Source organism: Melanostigma gelatinosum (assembly GCF_949748355.1).
Source record: "Melanostigma gelatinosum genome assembly, chromosome: 1".
NCBI lineage: Eukaryota > Metazoa > Chordata > Actinopteri > Perciformes > Zoarcidae > Melanostigma > Melanostigma gelatinosum.
Window position 1 is genome coordinate 14036610 of NC_136634.1, and position 19380 is coordinate 14055989.

General features: G+C 41.4%; 3 protein-coding genes across 3 annotated transcripts; 2 read left to right on the plus strand and 1 right to left on the minus strand.

The window, feature by feature from the left end:
* Positions 1–407: 407 nt before the first annotated feature.
* LOC306784166 (kelch repeat and BTB domain-containing protein 11) lies at positions 408–3196 on the plus strand (the record flags this gene model as incomplete). Its single annotated transcript, XM_079278020.1, has 9 exons — positions 408–411; positions 830–948; positions 1044–1232; positions 1337–1538; positions 1662–1996; positions 2128–2273; positions 2420–2574; positions 2703–2860; positions 3014–3196. 9 exons carry the CDS (start codon positions 408–410, stop codon positions 3194–3196), a joined length of 1491 nt encoding a protein of 496 aa, XP_079134146.1.
* Positions 3197–4197: 1001 nt separating this feature from the next.
* On the plus strand, positions 4198–11777 carry cpt1b (carnitine palmitoyltransferase 1B (muscle)). Its single transcript, XM_079279443.1, has 19 exons — positions 4198–4369; positions 5684–5841; positions 6047–6186; positions 6346–6517; positions 6728–6829; positions 7245–7382; positions 7472–7549; positions 7787–7894; positions 8029–8113; positions 8518–8713; positions 8834–9019; positions 9126–9231; positions 9320–9436; positions 9570–9734; positions 9838–9972; positions 10446–10598; positions 10713–10826; positions 10948–11040; positions 11163–11777. Exons 2-19 carry the CDS (start codon positions 5701–5703, stop codon positions 11295–11297), a joined length of 2364 nt encoding a protein of 787 aa, XP_079135569.1. The 5' UTR covers positions 4198–4369; positions 5684–5700; the 3' UTR covers positions 11298–11777.
* Positions 11778–11936: 159 nt separating this feature from the next.
* sephs1 (selenophosphate synthetase 1) lies at positions 11937–18231 on the minus strand. The gene is made up of 10 exons (XM_079290263.1): positions 18211–18231; positions 16340–16462; positions 16110–16206; positions 15556–15659; positions 15263–15370; positions 14917–15071; positions 14727–14817; positions 14521–14620; positions 13719–13931; positions 11937–13253 (listed from the first exon to the last, which is right to left on the minus strand). Exons 2-10 carry the CDS (start codon positions 16433–16435, stop codon positions 13039–13041), a joined length of 1179 nt encoding a protein of 392 aa, XP_079146389.1. The 5' UTR covers positions 16436–16462; positions 18211–18231; the 3' UTR covers positions 11937–13038.
* Positions 18232–19380: the final 1149 nt, after the last annotated feature.

Here is a 19380-nt window from a genome sequence, read left to right on the forward strand (position 1 = left end):
CTTTGCACATTTAAAAAGGAATAAACATGTATGCTTAGTCCGTATCCTCCCGTAAAAAGATATTTTAACAAATGCATTGATGCATTTGGTCGAACATGGAAGTTACGCTCATAAGATCAAACTCGATTGGCCCATGTTGACGTCCAGAGCAGAGTTTGTTTGATCCCAGAGGGCTGACCCTATGTCCCACCTCCATGTGCCAAAAATAGACCAGCCAGAAAAAAACCTACGCGGCTCGAAGATCAAGGGACACTTTTGAATCGACTGGATCGGTCTCGGAACAAACGGGAATTCTGAAATTGAAGATGTAATGTTGCTGTTCACTGCACTATTTTCTTTAATGAACCGTTTCTGTCGGCAAGTGATCTTATGTCTTTAGTCTCAGCTGTTCCACAAAGTCGATCAGCATGAGTGAGAGCTGCAGCATGGAGGAGGAGTCGAGCCAGTGGAACATGGACTGAACTGCTTGTTCGTCCTCGATCTTTCCATTGAATTGGCTGCTTTAAATTCCTCAGGGGACTTGTCTTCCTTTATTTCAAGCTCTTACAGTGTCATTCTGAAAGCGTGATTGGAGCAGTGGTTGTGTGAGAGTTGCATTGCATCTTTAGACCTTTGGAGTTCAAACAAATAACACATGCAGGCGGTATAAAAACTGTTGTAATGTCTAAACTTGGATCCAAACAACTCTCTGTCAGTGTGATGAATCCTCTCAGACAACATTTTATGGTACTATTAGAGTGGATATGTTTGTGGGCAAAAAATATTCTTACAAGGCTTTGGGGAGCTTTTCCAGCAGTCAAAAGTCATATAGCATCCCCAGATATCACAGATACAGGATCATGCAAAGCAGAGTCAGAGTGGAAAACCAATGAGGCCCTTCGCACATATCACCCTGGAGATGGAGACGAAACCACTGTAACGGTCCAAACCAGCACATGTGCGTTCCATGTAAGTAACAAAACACAAACCTCCCAACCGTACAAGGTCATTTAAAAAAAATATTGGAGTCTGTAGAATCTTTGGTTTGCTAATTCATTTTTAAGGTGGATCTTGAGAGACTCTCCGAGTGCAGTGAGTACTTCCGAGCCTTGTCCCGGTCCAGAATGAGAGAGACCTCAGAGAGCCTCATCCACCTGGAACATGTGTCCTCCTCCGCCTTCCACAATCTCCTTGAGTTTTCCTTCCTTGATCAGTTTAAAGTCCCTCAGGAGGAGTTGGGCACACACATCCAGGTATGCACACTATTCGACATTGCATGATTTCCACCAGCGCCGTGATTCACCCCAAAACCAACCATCTCTTTTTTTTTTTTGTTCTCCCTTTTAAAACTCTGGAGGTCAGCAGCTATCTCCTGGCCGAGGCCTTCCTCTCAAAGTGCTTGTCAGTCCTCGCAGATGAACTCAGCCCAGGTAACTGTTTGTCATATCTGAGTCTGGCTCAGGAGATCTGCTGTGTGGAGCTGAAGATGACAGTGTTCACCTACCTGAGTAGAAACCTGCTGGAGCTTCCTCACCTTATCAAGTATGCAGCGCTTAACGGTATAATTACATGAGATGAAATCTTTGGACTGTAATCAGGATTTGCTACAAGGACAGAGTTGACTTTATGTTTCTTTCTTGTCCCTAAAACTGATTCACCCCTCAGTTGTCTGAGTGATGCAGAGAAGGGCGAAGTTGTCCACCTGAGGATTCAAGGAGACAGACGTCTCTGCAGCCTTCGGAAAGAGAACCTGACTTCTTGGAATGACCCAGAAACAGAACGTGCCCGACATATCTTCACCCTAAAGGGGTCAGAGGACAGCGGAGATTGGTATCCAGTTACAGAGCTTCCTTTCAGTGCTGATAAGTGGTGCTTCACTGCAGTTGTCCTGTATAACTACCTGTATGTAATAGGAGGCTACCGCCAGCCTGTTAAGAGAGGCTGGGAGTTCAAGATGGCTTCCTTTAGGTATAATCCCCTCACTCATTCGTGGGCCGCCACAGCTCCTCTGCTCAAGGTGAGACAGTCTTCTACCGTGTGAATCAAGCAGATGACCAATCCGTCTCAACCAAAAATAAAAGTTGCCTGGCCTTCCGCAGTCATTTCTTTCCCACTAATGAAAACTGTCCCTATCTGTTGCATCTACAGCACAGAAGGCACTTCAGTGCAGTGGCCTGTGAAGGCTGTATTTACGCCGTGGGAGGCTGGTACTTGGATTCACTGGTGACCCCAGACTCCAGCACATCTCTTTATACAGCCGTAGAATGCTATGATCCATGGGAGGACACATGGAGGTTTGTGTCTTCTTTATCAGTTCAGCTGGGAGGTTTTTGGGATGACACTGAAAACACATTTTCTAATTGATGTGTGGTCCCTTCAGAAAAGTAATCCTTTAATTATTTGTTAGTGTATTAGTGATTGAATATAATCTCTGCTTTAGGTTTGTCTCCTCACTGCCACTCACTGACTTCCAGTTCACCATGTCCTTGTCCCATGATTTGCCCCTTGCCACGAGCCTTGGACACTGTCTCTATGTGTTGGGGAGCATCCAGAGGACTGGAGAGAAACTGCTGCTGCAGTACAACACAAGTCAAGGTAAGGCAGAAGAGCACAGCAATGTTTGGCAAGAGGAATATGTTTTTTTAACAGCTTGTAGACTATTTTCTAACACACTGATCAGGACATATGACGAATGGTGCTTCTATATTGTCTCTGTCTATTAGACTCCTGGTCTGAACTGCTTCCCACCCTTACCAGAGCAGATGCAGACCTCCCTACTCTTTACTTCCTGGGTGCCACTGACAGGCTGCTCGTGATTGGTGGGAACAACTCAGAGAATGTGGTGACATCATTCTGTGTGCAGTCACAAAGATGGGGACAGGTGAGAAAGAGATATGTTGATTAAAAAATGTAACAAAACATCGCTACGTCCTCCCATTTAGCAGAGTTATGTGTATCTGAAGCACAAAGACGTCTTTTTTTATTCATGCCTAATATTTTTAACTGAAGTAAAAATGGGTTTTATTATTTTTAGGTGCACAAGGCTGAGAAAGTGGCATTTGCAGGACAGGGGGCAGTTGTAGACGAACAGGTGCTGATGCCAAGTATAGAGCACAACACTGTTGCGAGGATGGATCTCCAAACCCTCTCCCTCAGAGTTCTTCCTCCTCTACCCATCTTCACCCGCTATGAAGCTGTCTTTTATCTTCACTTTTAATGTTATAGATAGCTCTGTTGCTATACTGCACACAATTTGTGATTGTTTTTTGTGGCTGAATGTTATAATGCTTAAGCCGTCCTCAAACATAAGAAGATAAACTCCCCCGATGTGGATTATCATTATCTCTTGTGTTTAGAATCCCAGTCCGTTTGTTTTAAGTTTTAAGGCAGATTACAGTTAGATTTATACCTCAAGCACAGCGAGAAAAATAATTGAAGAATATTGACAACTTCAGAACCTGACTTCATTGTATATTATAAATGTGTTATAGTCGGGTTCAGTTTGGACTTTGGAAGGCTACTTAATAGACTGCTTTTTAAGAAAACAGACTCGGTGCTGTATAAGTATCTCTGCTTTTCTCCCTTGTATAAGAGATTCAAAACTGTTATTTTTCTTGGTTAATAAGGGTAATTCATGAATAAGGGTGTACGTAGGGATTCATGACATTTAAGACCTAATCTAAGACAGGAGGATGATGTCTCCTTTTGTTTATATTTGTGTTTGTTGTTCACATTCATAAAAAATGTCCTCCTCTACTATTTACATCATTGTAATGGTCCGACCTCGTTGGTTTGCAAAAAAATGTTTTCGTTTTTTATCTTCTCTTTTATGCCTCTAGGCCCATTTTTTAAACCTGTAATCGAGGCAAAGTCACAACACCTGAATCTGCTGATAATAATCTGAGATTTGTATGCTGTCATTCTGATCACACCATTTCATTTTTATTATCACAGTTAAATACTGCTGGGACTCTCAGTACTTGAAAAGGAAACGTCACATTGCGCTCAGTTACATCCTCACACAGCACTGCAGAGACCTCAAGGCACATGAGGTTGGGCTCTGTATATGTTTGGTGTCTTGTTACAAAATGAAGCATGTCCCGGGTGAGAGAGAGAGAGAGAGAGAGAGAGAGAGAGAGAGAGAGAGAGAGAGAGAGAGAGAGAGAGAGAGAGAGAGAGAGAGAGAGAGAGAGAGAGAGAGAGAGAGAGGGAGGGAGGGTTGGAAAGCACAGGAGAGGACAGCTCTGACCTCACTACCTGAGGAAAGCCAGCTCAAGGGCACTGGAGTCACACAGATCACACAAGCCTGAGTACAGAGGAATTCCATTGCCTGACACAAAGTCAGCTTTTCTCTGCCTGAGTGGATTATACTGACTCTGTTCTGACATAGGTAAAGTATCTGTCATATTCAGTTCTGCATATAGTTGTATTAGCTGCAGGGATTGTTCTATTGGTTACATGTTTTAATTACGCAAGAGTTTAATGTGAAAATGATAGATTGGTGAAATCTTTCAGTGAATGTTGTGTTCAGCATGTATGCAAAAAAGCAGGTTAAAAACATCATGTGGAAGTATAATTATACAATCAAGTGCGAATCAATCCATTTTCACTCTTTGTGCAGTTGTTCAGTAAAAACAAATGCACACCTTCAAGGTTTTCTTCTCACAGTGTTTTGTAATGCTAAAGGGTTTAGCATTCATCTGTTGGTTGTACTCTGTTTATATTTGCATGCCCATCTGAGGTCTGGCGCATGCTCAGCCGGTGTACTGCTATATCTGGCCATTGAACTTTGTCCCACTTGGTGACTGCTCAGTCATATGACATGGAAAAAGAAATCCTAGAGCCGTCACCCTGTCCATTACATGGAGTGGTTTATGAACTCCAAATATTTTACAAGGGCATTGCATTTAAAAGACAATGACTGAACCCTTCCAACTTTATAATACAGCTATTTATTTATTTTCATGCTAAAATGTGTGACTCCCATATCAGTGGCCTTCCCTATCACATTATGAGCAAACACTATGCTGCAAATAACGTCCCCACTGTGAGTCAGATCTTTGAAGGTTTATCAGTTTTGTGTTACTCTTTATGTGATAATGTTGGTAATTGTAATTGGTGTAGTAAAAAAAATGCCGCATTGTAATAATGTGGCTACTCGTTTTTATTAAACTAAGCTAATATAGGCTAACGTCAGTTGGCACTTGTTGCCATGGCAACTACACCAGCAGACTAAACGGGTGGATGAGCGGCTATGCTCACGAAGACGAGTGTTATTGACCCATTTGGCCACAGGAGGGAGTGTACCTTCAGGTGAGCACTTCTGTCCGGAGTAAACTAATGCAGGGCACATACATATGTATATATATACACATATATGTATATCTATGCAGATACACACATACATTATGTTGTATCTATCCCCACAGGTAGAGATGTTTTCCTCCGTTTCTTTTTGAAAATATATTTTTCTGAATTTATAAATCCATTGTGCAATTGAAATTCGTTAGCACAGCCGTTTATTCACCCCACTTTCAAAACTGCACTTAAAACTCACCTATTTAATCTTCTTTTAACCTGTGATGCTAGTGATGTATGTTTTTGTTTTGTTTCTTACTGCTCTAATGTCATAGCTTATATCTGCCTTGTTTATATTGTTATTGAAGAAACCTGATGACTTAAAAAGTGTCACCTTGATTTCCAGGCTAGTACTTTTCAGAGATGGCTGAAGCGCATCAGGCGGTGGGCTTCCAGTTCACTGTGCGCCCAGACGGTGTGGACCTTAAACTGAGTGAAGAGGTCATCAAAAACATCTACCTGTCTGGAGTGACAGCATGGAAGAAGCGAGCCATTCAATTCAAGGTACAATAGCCAACACTAAAGATCTACTGTTCCAAAATGTTGAGTCGCTAGATAATAAGATTACAAACACGCTTTCGAGTGTAGCATTTCAGCTCTACAAAGGTATTAACAGTTGTGCATTTTCATTCATTCATCATCTGAGCATAACATAGAAGATGCAGATTAATCTTGTGTTAATATTGAATCTTGTTGATTTCACTCACAGAATGGTGTATTAGCTGGAGTCTATCCTGCCAGTCCGTCCAGTTGGCTGATAGTTGTGATTGCCATGATGAGTTCCTTGTATATCCGCATAGACCCCCCTCTAGGAATGATTGAAGCAATCACGGAAAACCTACCACAGAGGTCAGAGATCTCCTGCAGCCAGTGATATGTCCCCTTGTTGTTGTTCAGATTTGACATATTCTACTGTACTTTAGCTTTCCACAGACGAGCTACACAGTAAGTCAGCTGTTTAAGAGAAACTATGAAGTTATTGTGCAGTGTTGTGCCTTTTCTGTGCAGAGACTATTTATCAGTGCAGACCCGAGCGGTGCTGAGTGCCATTCTGTTTGCCACGGGACTTTGGCTGTTCCTCATCTACCTCTTGAGATACATGCTCAAAGCTCTGCTCTCCTACCACGGATGGATTTTTGAATCCCATGGCAAAATGAGCTCATCTACCAAAGTGTGGCTGGTACGTTTGTCTTTCCCTCACTCTGTCTGAAGCTTTAATCATACTGTGTGTGCCATTCAATTATCTGGCTGCCAGGACATCATTACTATTAGGTATTTGCGTCCCTTGCTCAGTGCAGAGGGGATGTTGATTCCTGATCTGTTATGAAGGGTCATCTAGTATACTGTGATATGTGTGTGATGTTCTGTGTGTTTATTTCTTTGTTACCAGAGCCTCGTGAAGATGTTCTCCGGGCGCAGGCCGCTGCTCTACAGTTTCCAGGCCTCCTTACCCAGGCTCCCTGTGCCCAGTGTGGATGATACAATTTATAGGGTGTGAAACTACACAGTACTGACCTCCCATGAGCTCAACAAGTGAATGTGTCATCTTGAAACCAATGACATGGAGACGCACTAAATGTTATGAAGTGTTACCTGACATCTAAACATCATCATTTGTCATGATTTATAGCACATTAACTAAACCTACACTTTTCCAACTATTTGATATATGTAGCTTGTTAGACTATACAGACATAGTTGGACTGTACCACCATCTAGCGCCCTTCCCTTCCTGCACCATGTGAAAGCCACAGTTGTACACTGGTAGACACAAACCTGTCACGTCCCCTATGCTGCACATGTGCTGGATGACTTTCAGGTTTTCTCTTTGTGTAGCGCATGCTGCACGATATCAGCTTTTTCACTGCTCCATTGTCCTGACAGCACACACCATGTGTTCTCCACAGTACCTGGAGTCAGTCCGTCCTCTGCTAAACAGTGAACAGTACAACCAAATGGAGCTGTTGGCCAATGACTTTAAAGATTCAAAAGCAGCCCAGCTACAGAGATACCTAATCCTAAAATCCTGGTGGGGGACGAATTATGTGAGTAGTACCTGCAAGATATACAACATGGAAACTCAAATTGAATCGAATGATAATGTCATTCAATGATAATATGTTGTCTTCTCTAGGTAAGTGACTGGTGGGAGGAGTACATCTACCTCAGGGGTAGGAGTCCCATCATGGTGAACAGTAACTTCTATATAATGGTAAGTAGACTGTCAATACTGGGGTGTATTAGTAATGCTCTTTTCATATCATTTTTAACGAGAAATACCAGACAAACAAATAGTTCTTTAATTCTCTAAACTTCACCATGATAAATGCCAGTAACCAAAAATAATAATTCCTCTTATTAAATCACATTTGTCTCTTTATGTGATTCATACTTGCTCTCTGCTTTCTGTCTATTTGAGTATACTTTGTCTTTGTGGTGAATGTATTAGGACCTATTGTACATAATCCCAACACACCGACAGGCTGCTCGGGCAGGGAATGTGGTCCATGCCATGCTGCAGTACAGGCGCAAACTGGAACGCGGTGAACATGCACCGGTAACGCTTGCCATGACTTTACTACAACTCTGCCATCACTCTAACCAAATGACCCAATCAGCTTGTAACCTCCCCACTGTAAAACCATTTACAGACTTCATTCTTCTCTGTGATGAATGCTTTTTTCTTCTCAGCTGAGGGCTTTGGGGACAGTGCCTATGTGTTCCACTCAGATGGAGAGGATATTTAACACCACCCGCATCCCTGGGATTGAAACAGGTAAACAACTGTTCTGTACAGTTTAAAGGGTTAATCAACACTCGAAAGCCTTGGGCAGACCTGGGTTGAAACTTGCTGTCATAGCACATGCTTTCCATCAGCTGTTAAAAGTGAAATACCTGCTTTGACATCACTAACTGAGGTATGAACAGAACTGGTTTGAAAGCTTCAGCCCCCAGTCCAATGTGCTACAGTGTTGATTTACACTCTAACAGCTGTACTGCTGGCGCACATGATGATGAATGTGAGATAAAAGGACCATCGGTCAATCTGTTTGTATTAAAGCGTTATGCCTGTTCCTATTATTCTACATTTTATCTTTGAGATTGTCCAACGGCATCATCCCTCTTATCTTGTCATGTGTCCACACATGCTTCCTTTTCCTTGTTGGCCCTTCCTTGCAGATATTGTGCAGCACCTGACTGACCGTAAGCACCTGGTTGTCTACCACAAGGGCAGATTCTTCAAAGTGTGGCTGTACACTGGAGGACGCCACCTCTTACCCAGTGAACTTGAAACACAGTTTCAAAGGATCCTCAATGACACATCAGAGCCCCAGCCAGGAGAACTCAAATTAGCTGCCTTGACTGCAGGAAACAGGTATATATAATCACACACACACACACACACACACACACACACACATGCGCAGGACACATGTGCACATACACACACACAAAACAAGATGGAACATTGTCTTACTCTGACATCCCCTTCTAGAGTTCCATGGGCTCAGGCTCGGATTAAATATTTCAGCCAGGGAGGAAACAAAGTGTCCCTGGACGCCATTGAGTCTGCTGCCTTCTTCCTGACGCTAGATGGCGAGCCACAGGGTTACGACCCTGCAAAGACCAAATCGTTTGACAGTTATGCCAAGTCCCTGCTTCATGGCCAATGTTACGACAGGTACACACAGAAGTCAAGGGGAAGGTCCCAGCTATTGGCTGCAGTACTGGTTAGACTTTCAGTCGTTGGTTTACCGAAAAAGACTTGTTTATTTCCTCTGTCACAGGTGGTTTGACAAGTCTTTCACCTTGATCTCTTATCCAAATGGAAAGATGGGTGTTAATGCTGAACATTCTTGGGCTGATGCGCCAATTGTCGGACATATGTGGGAGGTATGAAACGTGTGCTGGTATTGTATTTCAAAAACAATGATTCAAAATGTGCAGATATATTTTCAACCAGCATTCTTTGTCTATGTAGTATGTTCTTGCAACAGACTGCTTCCATCTTGGCTACACAGAGGAGGGGCATTGTAAAGGGGATGTGAACAAAGGTCTGCCTTATCCCTCTCGACTACAGTGGCAAATTCCAAAGGAGGTGCAGTAGGGCCTTAAATCATGAATTTCCATTGACCTATTTGATTTGCATTTAATGGTATTTGCTGTAGGCTATTAACTGTATTTTCACCACAAAACGAATCAGGTTATCCTTCTGTTTTCCCCTCTCTTAGTGCCAACAGGTCATTGAGACTTCATACTTGTCAGCCAAGCAGATAGCTGACGACGTGGACTTCCATGGCAATCTATTTCATGAGTTTGGGAAAGGACTGATCAAGAAGTGCAGGAGCAGCCCTGATGCCTTTATTCAGTTGGCCCTGCAGCTGGCACAGTTCAGGGTAGGGCTGCCATCTTCATGGCATTACTGACATTATCGCTCACTGTCGTCTCTGATTATGTCATCCACCAACAAAACATTACTTCAATCCATCTGCTTTTTAGGACCAGGGTGTGTTCTGTCTGACTTACGAGTCATCAATGACTCGTATGTTCAGAGACGGTCGGACAGAGACGGTACGCTCCTGCACTTCTGAGGCTGTTGCATTTGTCAGAGCCATGGAGGATGCAGGTGCAACAGTAAGCAGAACACAATCACACACAGAAACACTTCAAATGAATCAGGATCACACAACATAAAAAACACAAAGAGGTCTGTAGTGTTATCACAGGTGGGTCCAGCCAGGTCCTTAAACATTCAAATCCTTTACTGGAGTAGGTCAATACTTAAAACAATTTGCAAAATAATTAGACTTTGGTCATATCTGATCTCAAATGTTATCAGGCTCACAAATTCACAATCAGTCTTTCGGTGTAAATGGACACACTTCCTGTAAGTATGCCACATCACATTTGGAGAGGACACGCTGTTAGAGGTCACATTGTGCTGCTTAGGACTTGGTCACCAGGACCTGGAGGCATTGTGTCTCCTCGTGCCAGTGCCCTGGACTCTGTACTCTCTGAAGTTCTTGTAGGGTCAAACTGATATGTTGTTAATGTCATAAGTATGGGCCTGGCTGCTACTTGTTTGTGCCGTTTGTTTTTGTGATCAGAATGCCCAGAGACTGGCCCTGTTTCGGAAAGCTGCAGATACGCATCAAAACATGTATCGTCTGGCCATGACGGGTTCTGGTATCGACCGTCACCTCTTCTGTCTCTACATAGTGTCCAAATACCTCGGTGTTGACTCGCCATTCCTTAAGAAGGTTAGGACTATTATCATCTATCCTCTCTCTGATTCAAACATTTACTCTTACCCTACCTATCACAACCTTTCTCCTTTCTTAATCTGCCCTAACATTCAATATCTTTGCTTCTAGGTGCTTTCAGAGCCCTGGAAGTTGTCTACCAGCCAGACTCCACAGCAGCAGCTCAATTTAGTTGACATCAACAAGTTCCCTAAATATGTGGGTGCTGGTGGTGGATTTGGCCCAGTGAGTAAAATTGGTTTATTTAAGGGATGTGCAAAAGCAACACACAAGTCGTAACGTTTCACCCTGAAGTCGTGGTCTGGAGGCATTGTGTGCAGTAATAGCGCCTCCTCTCTACCACCAGGTGGCTGATGATGGTTATGGTGTGTCTTATATAATTGTTGGGGAAAACCTCATCACATTCCACATCTCCAGCAAGTTCTCCAACCCTGACACAGTAAGAGTACAAAATGAGAGCAATGCATATATGATCATATATGTATAGCGTGTAATGCTGTCTTTAAAAACGCAACACTCCTTATGTCTCTCTCTGTTTCTACCTTTGTTTGTGACCTGCAGGACTCGTACCGCTTTGGTCAGCACATTTGTAACGCCATGCTTGACATCCGAGCACTTTTCAAGCCTGAAAACGATAAGAAGACGGTGGAGCATGCAACGCATGTACAGCTGGAAAATGGGAAAAAGCACAAATAACAGACTGTAACGACTGTAGTGTGGTATGCTGGATGTGCCTCACATACAACCCGTGAGTCTCTTCGTCATGCTTTATTCATACAAAACAAACGTTCGGGTTGCACTTAAGATCATTTTGGTCACATTATAGGAGCTGGTCATTCCACTCAGTCAGATTAAAGAAAGAGGTGTTACTTGTCTAATGTATTTCTATGTTATATTGTACCTTCCAGAGCTGTGTTGTTTTGGTGCTGAGGGATAGATCTTTAAAAACAGGAATTTTCGTGGTTTCTCTCTCCTTTTTGTCAGTTTATACCATAGACTGTATATAAAGCTAACGTAATGTAATACATCTAAATATAATCTTTATTTATGGTCTGTGCATATGAAACTTGTAAATATAAAACACAGTACTGTCTGAAACTATAAATCATTTGTTACATGTCAATATTTATGAATTAATGTTGTCATTTTTGATTAAAATATTATCTCTTAAATGTATCTCATAATCAGTGGCTTTTGTGGATTTCAAATGTAATCATACTAAACACCAGACATATATTCATAGTTATTTTCCATTCTTAACACATTCATTCATAATAAAAATGTAATACATAAAAAACAGACAAAGAAAAACAATCTATTATGAGAGAAGTTTATTGTAAGTGGGGTGACGGTCATGTTCCTGATATCCATATGAACATTTAGAGGCCTTATAGGATTCAGGCTTTTAGGATAAACAAAAACGATGCGGACTTTGAGCCGCTGGAAGCTTTATAAGAGTTTGTCAGATTGCTCGCAGCAACAGAGCAAAACCAAATGCACCAGATCTCGAACAAGTCAGCATCACTGATGAGAGTGCTTGTTGTGAACAGACTCCTTTTTTACAGTTGCACGATTGTGTGACCATAGAATGCAAACTCTAATCACCACATTACCTTAAATATGATGACCTGCTGGGAATGCAGATGGCAGACGGTTCATCTCCTGATCTATGACTTTAAACAACAATTCATCTATGACTTCACGTCAATGCACAATGAAGCAACATCAATTGTTATTAAAAAAAAATAAATCAATCTGCAGTTTCATGATAGTCACATTTGACTTTTGAGTGCAGCTCCCAAAGAGCGGGCAAAACCAAACCATTTTCTATTGTAATATTTATTAGTTTAGGTGGAGACAATACAAAAAGAAAGTAATAAAAAACAAACCATTCTGGTCACTCTTTTTCTTTCAAGGCATCAGTTACAGCAATGACCTAAAACTAGTCTTTATAACTGTACAAAGTGAATGGACAAACAAAAACACCATCATGCAGTCTGCCTGCTTGATGAGAGCCATTTTAAAAAGAGCCAAAGAGGCGACAGGCCCCAGACTTCCTAAGATTCAAAATGAATCAACAGTATCACATTATTGTCTTCATCACTATCGCCCTCTTATCAGAAGTTGCCTGCTGATCACACACACATGTAACAGAAGAGAATACAACAGACACAAAAGGCAAATGGATTTTAAGTATGCTCTAATTCTTACCGGTTTGTTTATCATTGGGGTACTGCAGGCTGAGTCCACCGGGCGATGACATGCCCCTTGGGCCACTGTGTGGAGCTGTTTTACATGTAGATACACACCAACCCAGTCTTTTTTGTGTACATACTATTTTGTGTATATATTTCAACACTCTAGGATGGTTTTGTAGTTTATGTGTCTAAAAACACTCTGCAGAGCTTCGGGTTCCGGTCGATGATGCACAGGTGGATTAGGAAGTTGCACCGGGAGTTGGGTTGACATTCTGCGTGGCTACTTGTGGTGCCACCTCTATGATCCGTGGTTTGTCAATGATGCGAGCAGTGCGGTTTCCTTTCTCTACAATTCCGATGATCCACGCTTGGTGGCCCTCGCCGTATTTTGGGGATTTGATCTCGGCACAGAAGCGGGCAGCTTGCTCCCGAGGCAGACAAATAAGCAGGCCTCCTGTAAAGAAAAGGACATTCCGTCAGTCACAACGGTCTAAATTGACCAAAACAATTATACAAGTTGTGTTCTAAGGACTGGATGAGTATATCTTCAAAGGGTACAAATTACCTTCAATCCAACTTGCACCTATCAGAAGTCATATTCTTAGGACTTTTAATTTGCATCTTGTCCCAATTAGACTTTCTAAACAAATTATGAATGAAGAAACCACAGCTGATTCAGAACGCTACAGCAAAGTTGATCGAATCTTTGTTGTTGTGGCCCCCGGAACATGTATAAAACTGGTGTTTGTTATGTTGGGCCTTTCCTATTTTTGCATTTTGTTTTTATTCACCTGTAAAGCACTTTGTGAGGCTGTCTCGACATATGTGCCATCTACTGTAAACAAACTTTACATTCAAAATAAACGGTGGTTAAAGCAGACAGAAAAAAAAAAAAAGAGCCTTGTATACACACACACACCTGATGTTTCAGGGCAGGTGCCGTGCATGAGTCCAAACATGTTCCCACAAGCCTTGGACACGGCCGCCATCTTGGCGAGCACTGGGAGGTTGTGGATGACAAACGACACCTCGCTTCGTTGTTGCCGTGCCAACGTCTGAGCGTGGCCTAGGATGCCAAACCCTGTGATGTCGGTGGCTGCGTGAGCGTTGAAGGTGTGCATGAGACCAGCCGCTACACGAGAGACAGAGAGAGCGCGCACATTTGGATGACTTTTGGTTGATTGGGGATGTACACAAGCGGTATGAACAAATGCTGACTACACAGCTGGTGTTGTTATTCACAATAGCCGCCACCCCTTGAAGGCCAAACACTGTATGCCGTCTGAAAGCATAAACATTAGAACCATGAAAAGTATGCAACTTCTGTCTCACATGGAATATTATCTTTAAGTATTGTTACATTTTTTTTGAATTGTGTTTTACTATATTAGCAGAAGCTACTTAGCCACAGAGGGTGCAACACAGCTGCAGAGGCTGCTGCTGTTTACAAAAATAATGTCCCCCGCCCCATTCAACATTGCTCTCTGCCCAACAGCTCATGTATTTATGCCTAGCTTAAAAGGCATTTACACACCGGGGTTGTGACAAATGAACAGCACAAATACAAAAACAAAAACAAAATACTTGCCTGCAATTATATTTCTAGGGCTTTTATTGTGAAAGGTAAGAACAGAAGGAGTGGATCTGATCTGCATTGCCTGTGTTAAGGTTGAAAGTAGTTCTAAAGTTTGTCATTTTGGACACATTCATAGAGGTTTTACCTGTCCTGTTGAGCCGAGCCATGTTCATCATGGCTTCATGGTAGGCCAGCTCTACATCCTCCTGCGTAACCACCAACTTGATCTTGTTCCACTTTTCAGGCTGAGAGAAAAAACAACAACATATACAGCCAATGGTGTTAGTGTGTATCCTAAAAAAGAAGAAGACAAAAATGATTTGAGTGAAATGAGTGAGCAGGCGGACTTACAATATCCAGCCACTGATGTACTGCAACGGCCACTTGTGTTCCGAGCGGCTTGGTCAACACCAACACGTCTCCTGGCACTGCATTGTCTGGCCTGAGAAACGTCAAACATCAACATTGTTTTTTTTGCAAAATAACAAAATGCTCAATGATACATAAGTAGGGAAATATGCAGTGTGGAGCTCATTCCCACATGATGAATTCATTCGGTTGGCAGACTGTTGTCGCAACTCCTCCCATCACCACCCAGGGGTTGAGTACCGTCTGTCCTCCTGTTACAGATGTGCCCGCCTCCTCTGATGCATCCTTGAATCCCTGGATAACCAGTGGCATGACTTTGTCCCTCTCCTGTAAAAGACCAAGACAATTCAGAACACAGAAAGGGAGCACAACATAATAATCATAAAATATCTTTGTGTCACATAACTCTATTAGAAGTGGTATTTGGGTTGTTCTACCATTACAACAATTGGTTCTTTGCAGGTTTTTAGCCAGAAACAAGATCCAAAAGTGAACACATCTGCTGACATGCCTCATACCTTTTCTGACATTTTGTTGCTGACTCCCAGAAGCATCAACATGTTGTCACACTCTGTTACTCCCATAGCATACAGGTCACTTAGAACATTGGCACAAGCTATTCTTCCCTAGAGAAAAGAAATACTGACAATTAAGCACATGAAGGGTTGTTGCATTAAAAACGGCTTACGTTACACCAAATAATACAGACAGAGAATCATAACGGTGGCATCCTTTCATTTGTCACATGTATGTATAATTAATAGGTACACAACGGCGCAAAAGTAATGCCCATAAAAGAGCAGATCCATACCATCATGTAGGGGTCATCCACAATGGGGTAGATGTAATCTGTTGTCTGGACCAGAGAAAGGCCTCCATGTCTGAGGGGGATCACACAGGTGTCCATTCCTATGCCTTTAAAATATAAAAGAGCTCTGTATGTCATATTTTGAAGAGGTTTTCATTCTGGTACTGTACACACAACATCTTAATTTAAGAGCAGAATTTGACTGCTGGGCTCTATGACGAGGGAATTATCAAATGACTCTCATTTTAGTGTTTCTACGCTGGCAGTCTGTCCAGAACTGACATATTTATAGTATTTAAATGTTTTGCATCCTATCCGGTCATTCATGGCGTATGTACAGTATAATACAGCAGGACTGTTGCTTTCAAACATGCTTTCAGAGTTTTATATGAAGCAACTTTATCTTTAATGCTCCCACAAAACTGGTTTCCACTACAGAGGAGTCGGTTCTGTTGTGGTTAGAATAGCTAATACTCTTTGTTTAAGCTGTATTACTGTTAAGCACGTTGTAACTTGGCTTATTTGTTGTTGCAGTACTATACGAGGATCATAATTACCTAATCGGGGCATAACTGCCCCCAGGAACTGTTCATCCTCTTGGTAGTGGTTCTCCTGTAGGGTTTCTAGCAGCTTCTGTAAGACTTCTTGAGGAACCTGTGACCGAAGACAAAAAAACACCATAATCATTATCCTGTATTTTTTTATATCACATTTCTTATCTGGTGCAACACTTGTTTATTTGTATAGATATACAAAGACACGGCAGATATGCATATGGAGAGCTAACCTTGCATCCGGTGCCCTTGAGCTCAGCAAAGCGCGTGAGCCTGAAGTTCTTGTCCAGCTCATAGCTTTCCGGGTTAAAGGTCTCCCTCACGGACATGTCTGAAGAAAGTCTGGGTCTTCACCACTAAGAAGCACATCAGGACAGAACAATAAAAGAACTGTGATTAGAAACGCTGTTTGAATGGGCTGAAATTCACCTCTCGATTTTATATTAATCCGCAAACGTGCTCATCTTTGCATCAATTCCAGTGAATCATCAATCAAGTGCAAATGTCTGAAGCAACGTCACTGAAATAAATCATGCCTTCGTGCGTCTCATAATAGCGTAAGACTGCGTCAGAGAGCTCTTCATTTAACTCTGCAGTCGTCTTTAGCGCTGCTAACAATAACCAACAATTATCTTGATTATTAATGAATCTGGCAATTATATTCTTGATTTACTTTCAGTGTATAAAATGTCAAACAATAGTGAAACAAGTCTGCTAGAGTTTAATAAAAGTATTTTTTTAATGTCTTTAAATGTTTCTTGCGTTGCCTGATAAACACTCCAAAACCTTAAAGATGTTCTCATTCAGTTTACACTTGGATATAATTAAAACAATGTATGAACTAACGAATGAGCGGTGTCTACATTTTCTTAGTAACACATTTTGAGGATACTTTATATTAGGAACACCGTACCAAAGCAGCCAAACACCTGAAACACAACCAAACTTAAATCAGCACCCCTCTGACGAGTCTCAATACTAAATGAAGAATTCACAGGTGTAGTAATTGTGTGGGTTTATTGTATTGTACTGAATGTGAATATCTACATGTATTCCTGTTCGGGTTTCAAATTACATTGATTTTGTTCAAGTCAAGAAAATAAAAATCAATTGCGCATGCATTTTAATTTTAAGTACAATATTTATTAAAATTGGTCAGTTTAGTGAGAAAACAAATATTAGGGGTGACTAGAGTCTGAAGTGCAAAGCATCCAAGACTCTTCAACAGCATCTCTGTGACCCCCAATACACACCACTGGGAACACAACACTTCACAATGACCTGGTGCATGCTGGGCGACTCTCATAACGCTTTTGTTTGATTAAATGTAACACGTGAATAAAACGACAACGGCAAACAATTTTAAACCTGACAGCGTTATTGGTCGCTTATACGCCCGGTTTGTTATTCAAGCTGCTGTTGAGTTGCAGAAGGGGCCTCGGTTAGCTCACAGAGGGAATGTTCAAGAGACAAAATGCTGCTAAGTTCATTCAACCCTGAGGCAAAAATATCAGCGCCGACCACATGTGAACTATTCGGTGTAATGTACACCACGTTGTTAACTGCTGTGGTCAGCTGCAGTTTACAATGTGCTGAAAGTGACAGTTAACGTTACATCTCTCACTTTTGTTTTGCTAAAAAACTAAATGTAGTTTCCGTTTCTATGCTAGCTCTCGCTTTGCAAACGCTGATCAATGCATGAGGTGATGAGCATAAGAACAAAGAACTGAGGGTGTCAGAGTGTGCGAGCTGCACAACAATTAAAAACACACACTGTGCAGGCCACAGCCATAATATCATCCACAGTTGTTGAAACATAGTGTCAGTTCTTTGCCCATTGTAAGTTAAAAAGTTGCCGTAGAGCGCCGAATAAAAATGTCGGCGGCGGAAAAAATTAACCCTTTCCTGTCCCTCACCATGCGATGTGTGCAACATCACAGTTCATATCAATAAAACAGCACTGAACATGCAACTTGTGCAACGTTTGTACTAATATTGTGCAGTATAAGTGTTTACAATTGCCCTAAATGTTATTCTAGGACCAAAGCGGAGTTATATTCTTGCAACATTTCCCCTTTAATTGCTCTGTCCAGTTTATCCTTACCAGCTTCACGTTAGCGGTGGATCCCGACAGAAGAGCGGGGACGGCCCCAGAATGCATTGCGGCGATAATCGGGCGTCCCCCGAGAACGCCTGACGAAAAGTGAGACATATTTGTCTTCTAACTCAGAACTAGACGATTAAAAAACAGAACTGTCACGTAAAATGTAATGCATTTCAATGAATCAACCTATCGGATCATGTTTTGTCTTCATCAAACAATATATGGTTTGCAATACAAAGAGGAAACTCACAAGATCTCAAAGGGTCCTCTGCCCGTACATTGTCGGCTGTAACATCCCCTTTAATGGACTGTGAAGTCTGGCAACAAAATCTCTACAATGGAGTGTACCTTTAATTTGCTGTTTTCCCTCCAATTGCTCTTACAACAACATAGTATACCTTGGTTTGAAGAGTAGGTCCTTAACAAAGGCTGAAGCTTATAAACTTACATGTGTGATCTTTTGGTAGACATATGTTAATAGTGCAACAAATATTTTTGTTACAACGCATTTTTTGTTTCGTTTTTTACATTAAAACAAAGCTATATTCATGTTTGTTTGGTCCCCCAAGAATGAAATCCAGCAATACGAAGTGTTTTTCTCATTTCTTCTGTTGTTAATTTTACCGTAAAAAACAACACAAAGACAAAATGGCCAGGAAATCATATTTAATGGTGGAAACAACTATCCATGTCATATGCACACTGAGAAAAATAATGAAAACTAATTCCATCACAGTATTAATAACAATATCACAATATGCATAGCCTAGAGATTCTAATAATTAAAATAAAAAACTACTTTATATGCTTTATTTTAAAAACAGTTCTATCAACCTATTTTAAAATAGATCAGAAATCTGCTTTTGGATGTAATATTTGTAATTAAGGTTGACCTTGCACAACACATTACACCCATTGAAGTACTGGTCACTTAAAAGGCACAATCCTTTTAAAATGCAATTTGTAAAAAGGTAATTTGTGCAAAATATATGAATGCTATAATATTACAGTTGCCTACTTTGTCTTGTTTTAGATTTGAAACTCCTAGTAATGACATATGAGAACAAGGCAAATTAAAGCTTTAGCCTATAATGTAAACAGTAAGTCACTTCTGAACATGAAAATTATCTGACATTTTTTAACCACTGTATATTTCAGTGTCTTTTGACA

Coding starts and splice junctions, on each gene's coding strand:
- cpt1b (XM_079279443.1), top strand. CDS start 5,701: ATGGCTGAAGCGCATCAGGCGGTGGGCTTCCAGTTCACTGTGCGCCCA. Junction 6,518..6,727: donor CATCTACCAAAGTGTGGCTG/GTACGTTTGTCT, acceptor CTTTGTTACCAG/AGCCTCGTGAAGATGTTCTC. Junction 10,599..10,712: donor ACTCGCCATTCCTTAAGAAG/GTTAGGACTATT, acceptor CTTTGCTTCTAG/GTGCTTTCAGAGCCCTGGAA.
- sephs1 (XM_079290263.1), bottom strand. CDS start 16,435: ATGTCCGTGAGGGAGACCTTTAACCCGGAAAGCTATGAGCTGGACAAG. Junction 15,072..15,262: donor GCAACAAAATGTCAGAAAAG/GTATGAGGCATG, acceptor GGTCTTTTACAG/GAGAGGGACAAAGTCATGCC. Junction 14,621..14,726: donor TACATCAGTGGCTGGATATT/GTAAGTCCGCCT, acceptor TTTTTCTCTCAG/CCTGAAAAGTGGAACAAGAT.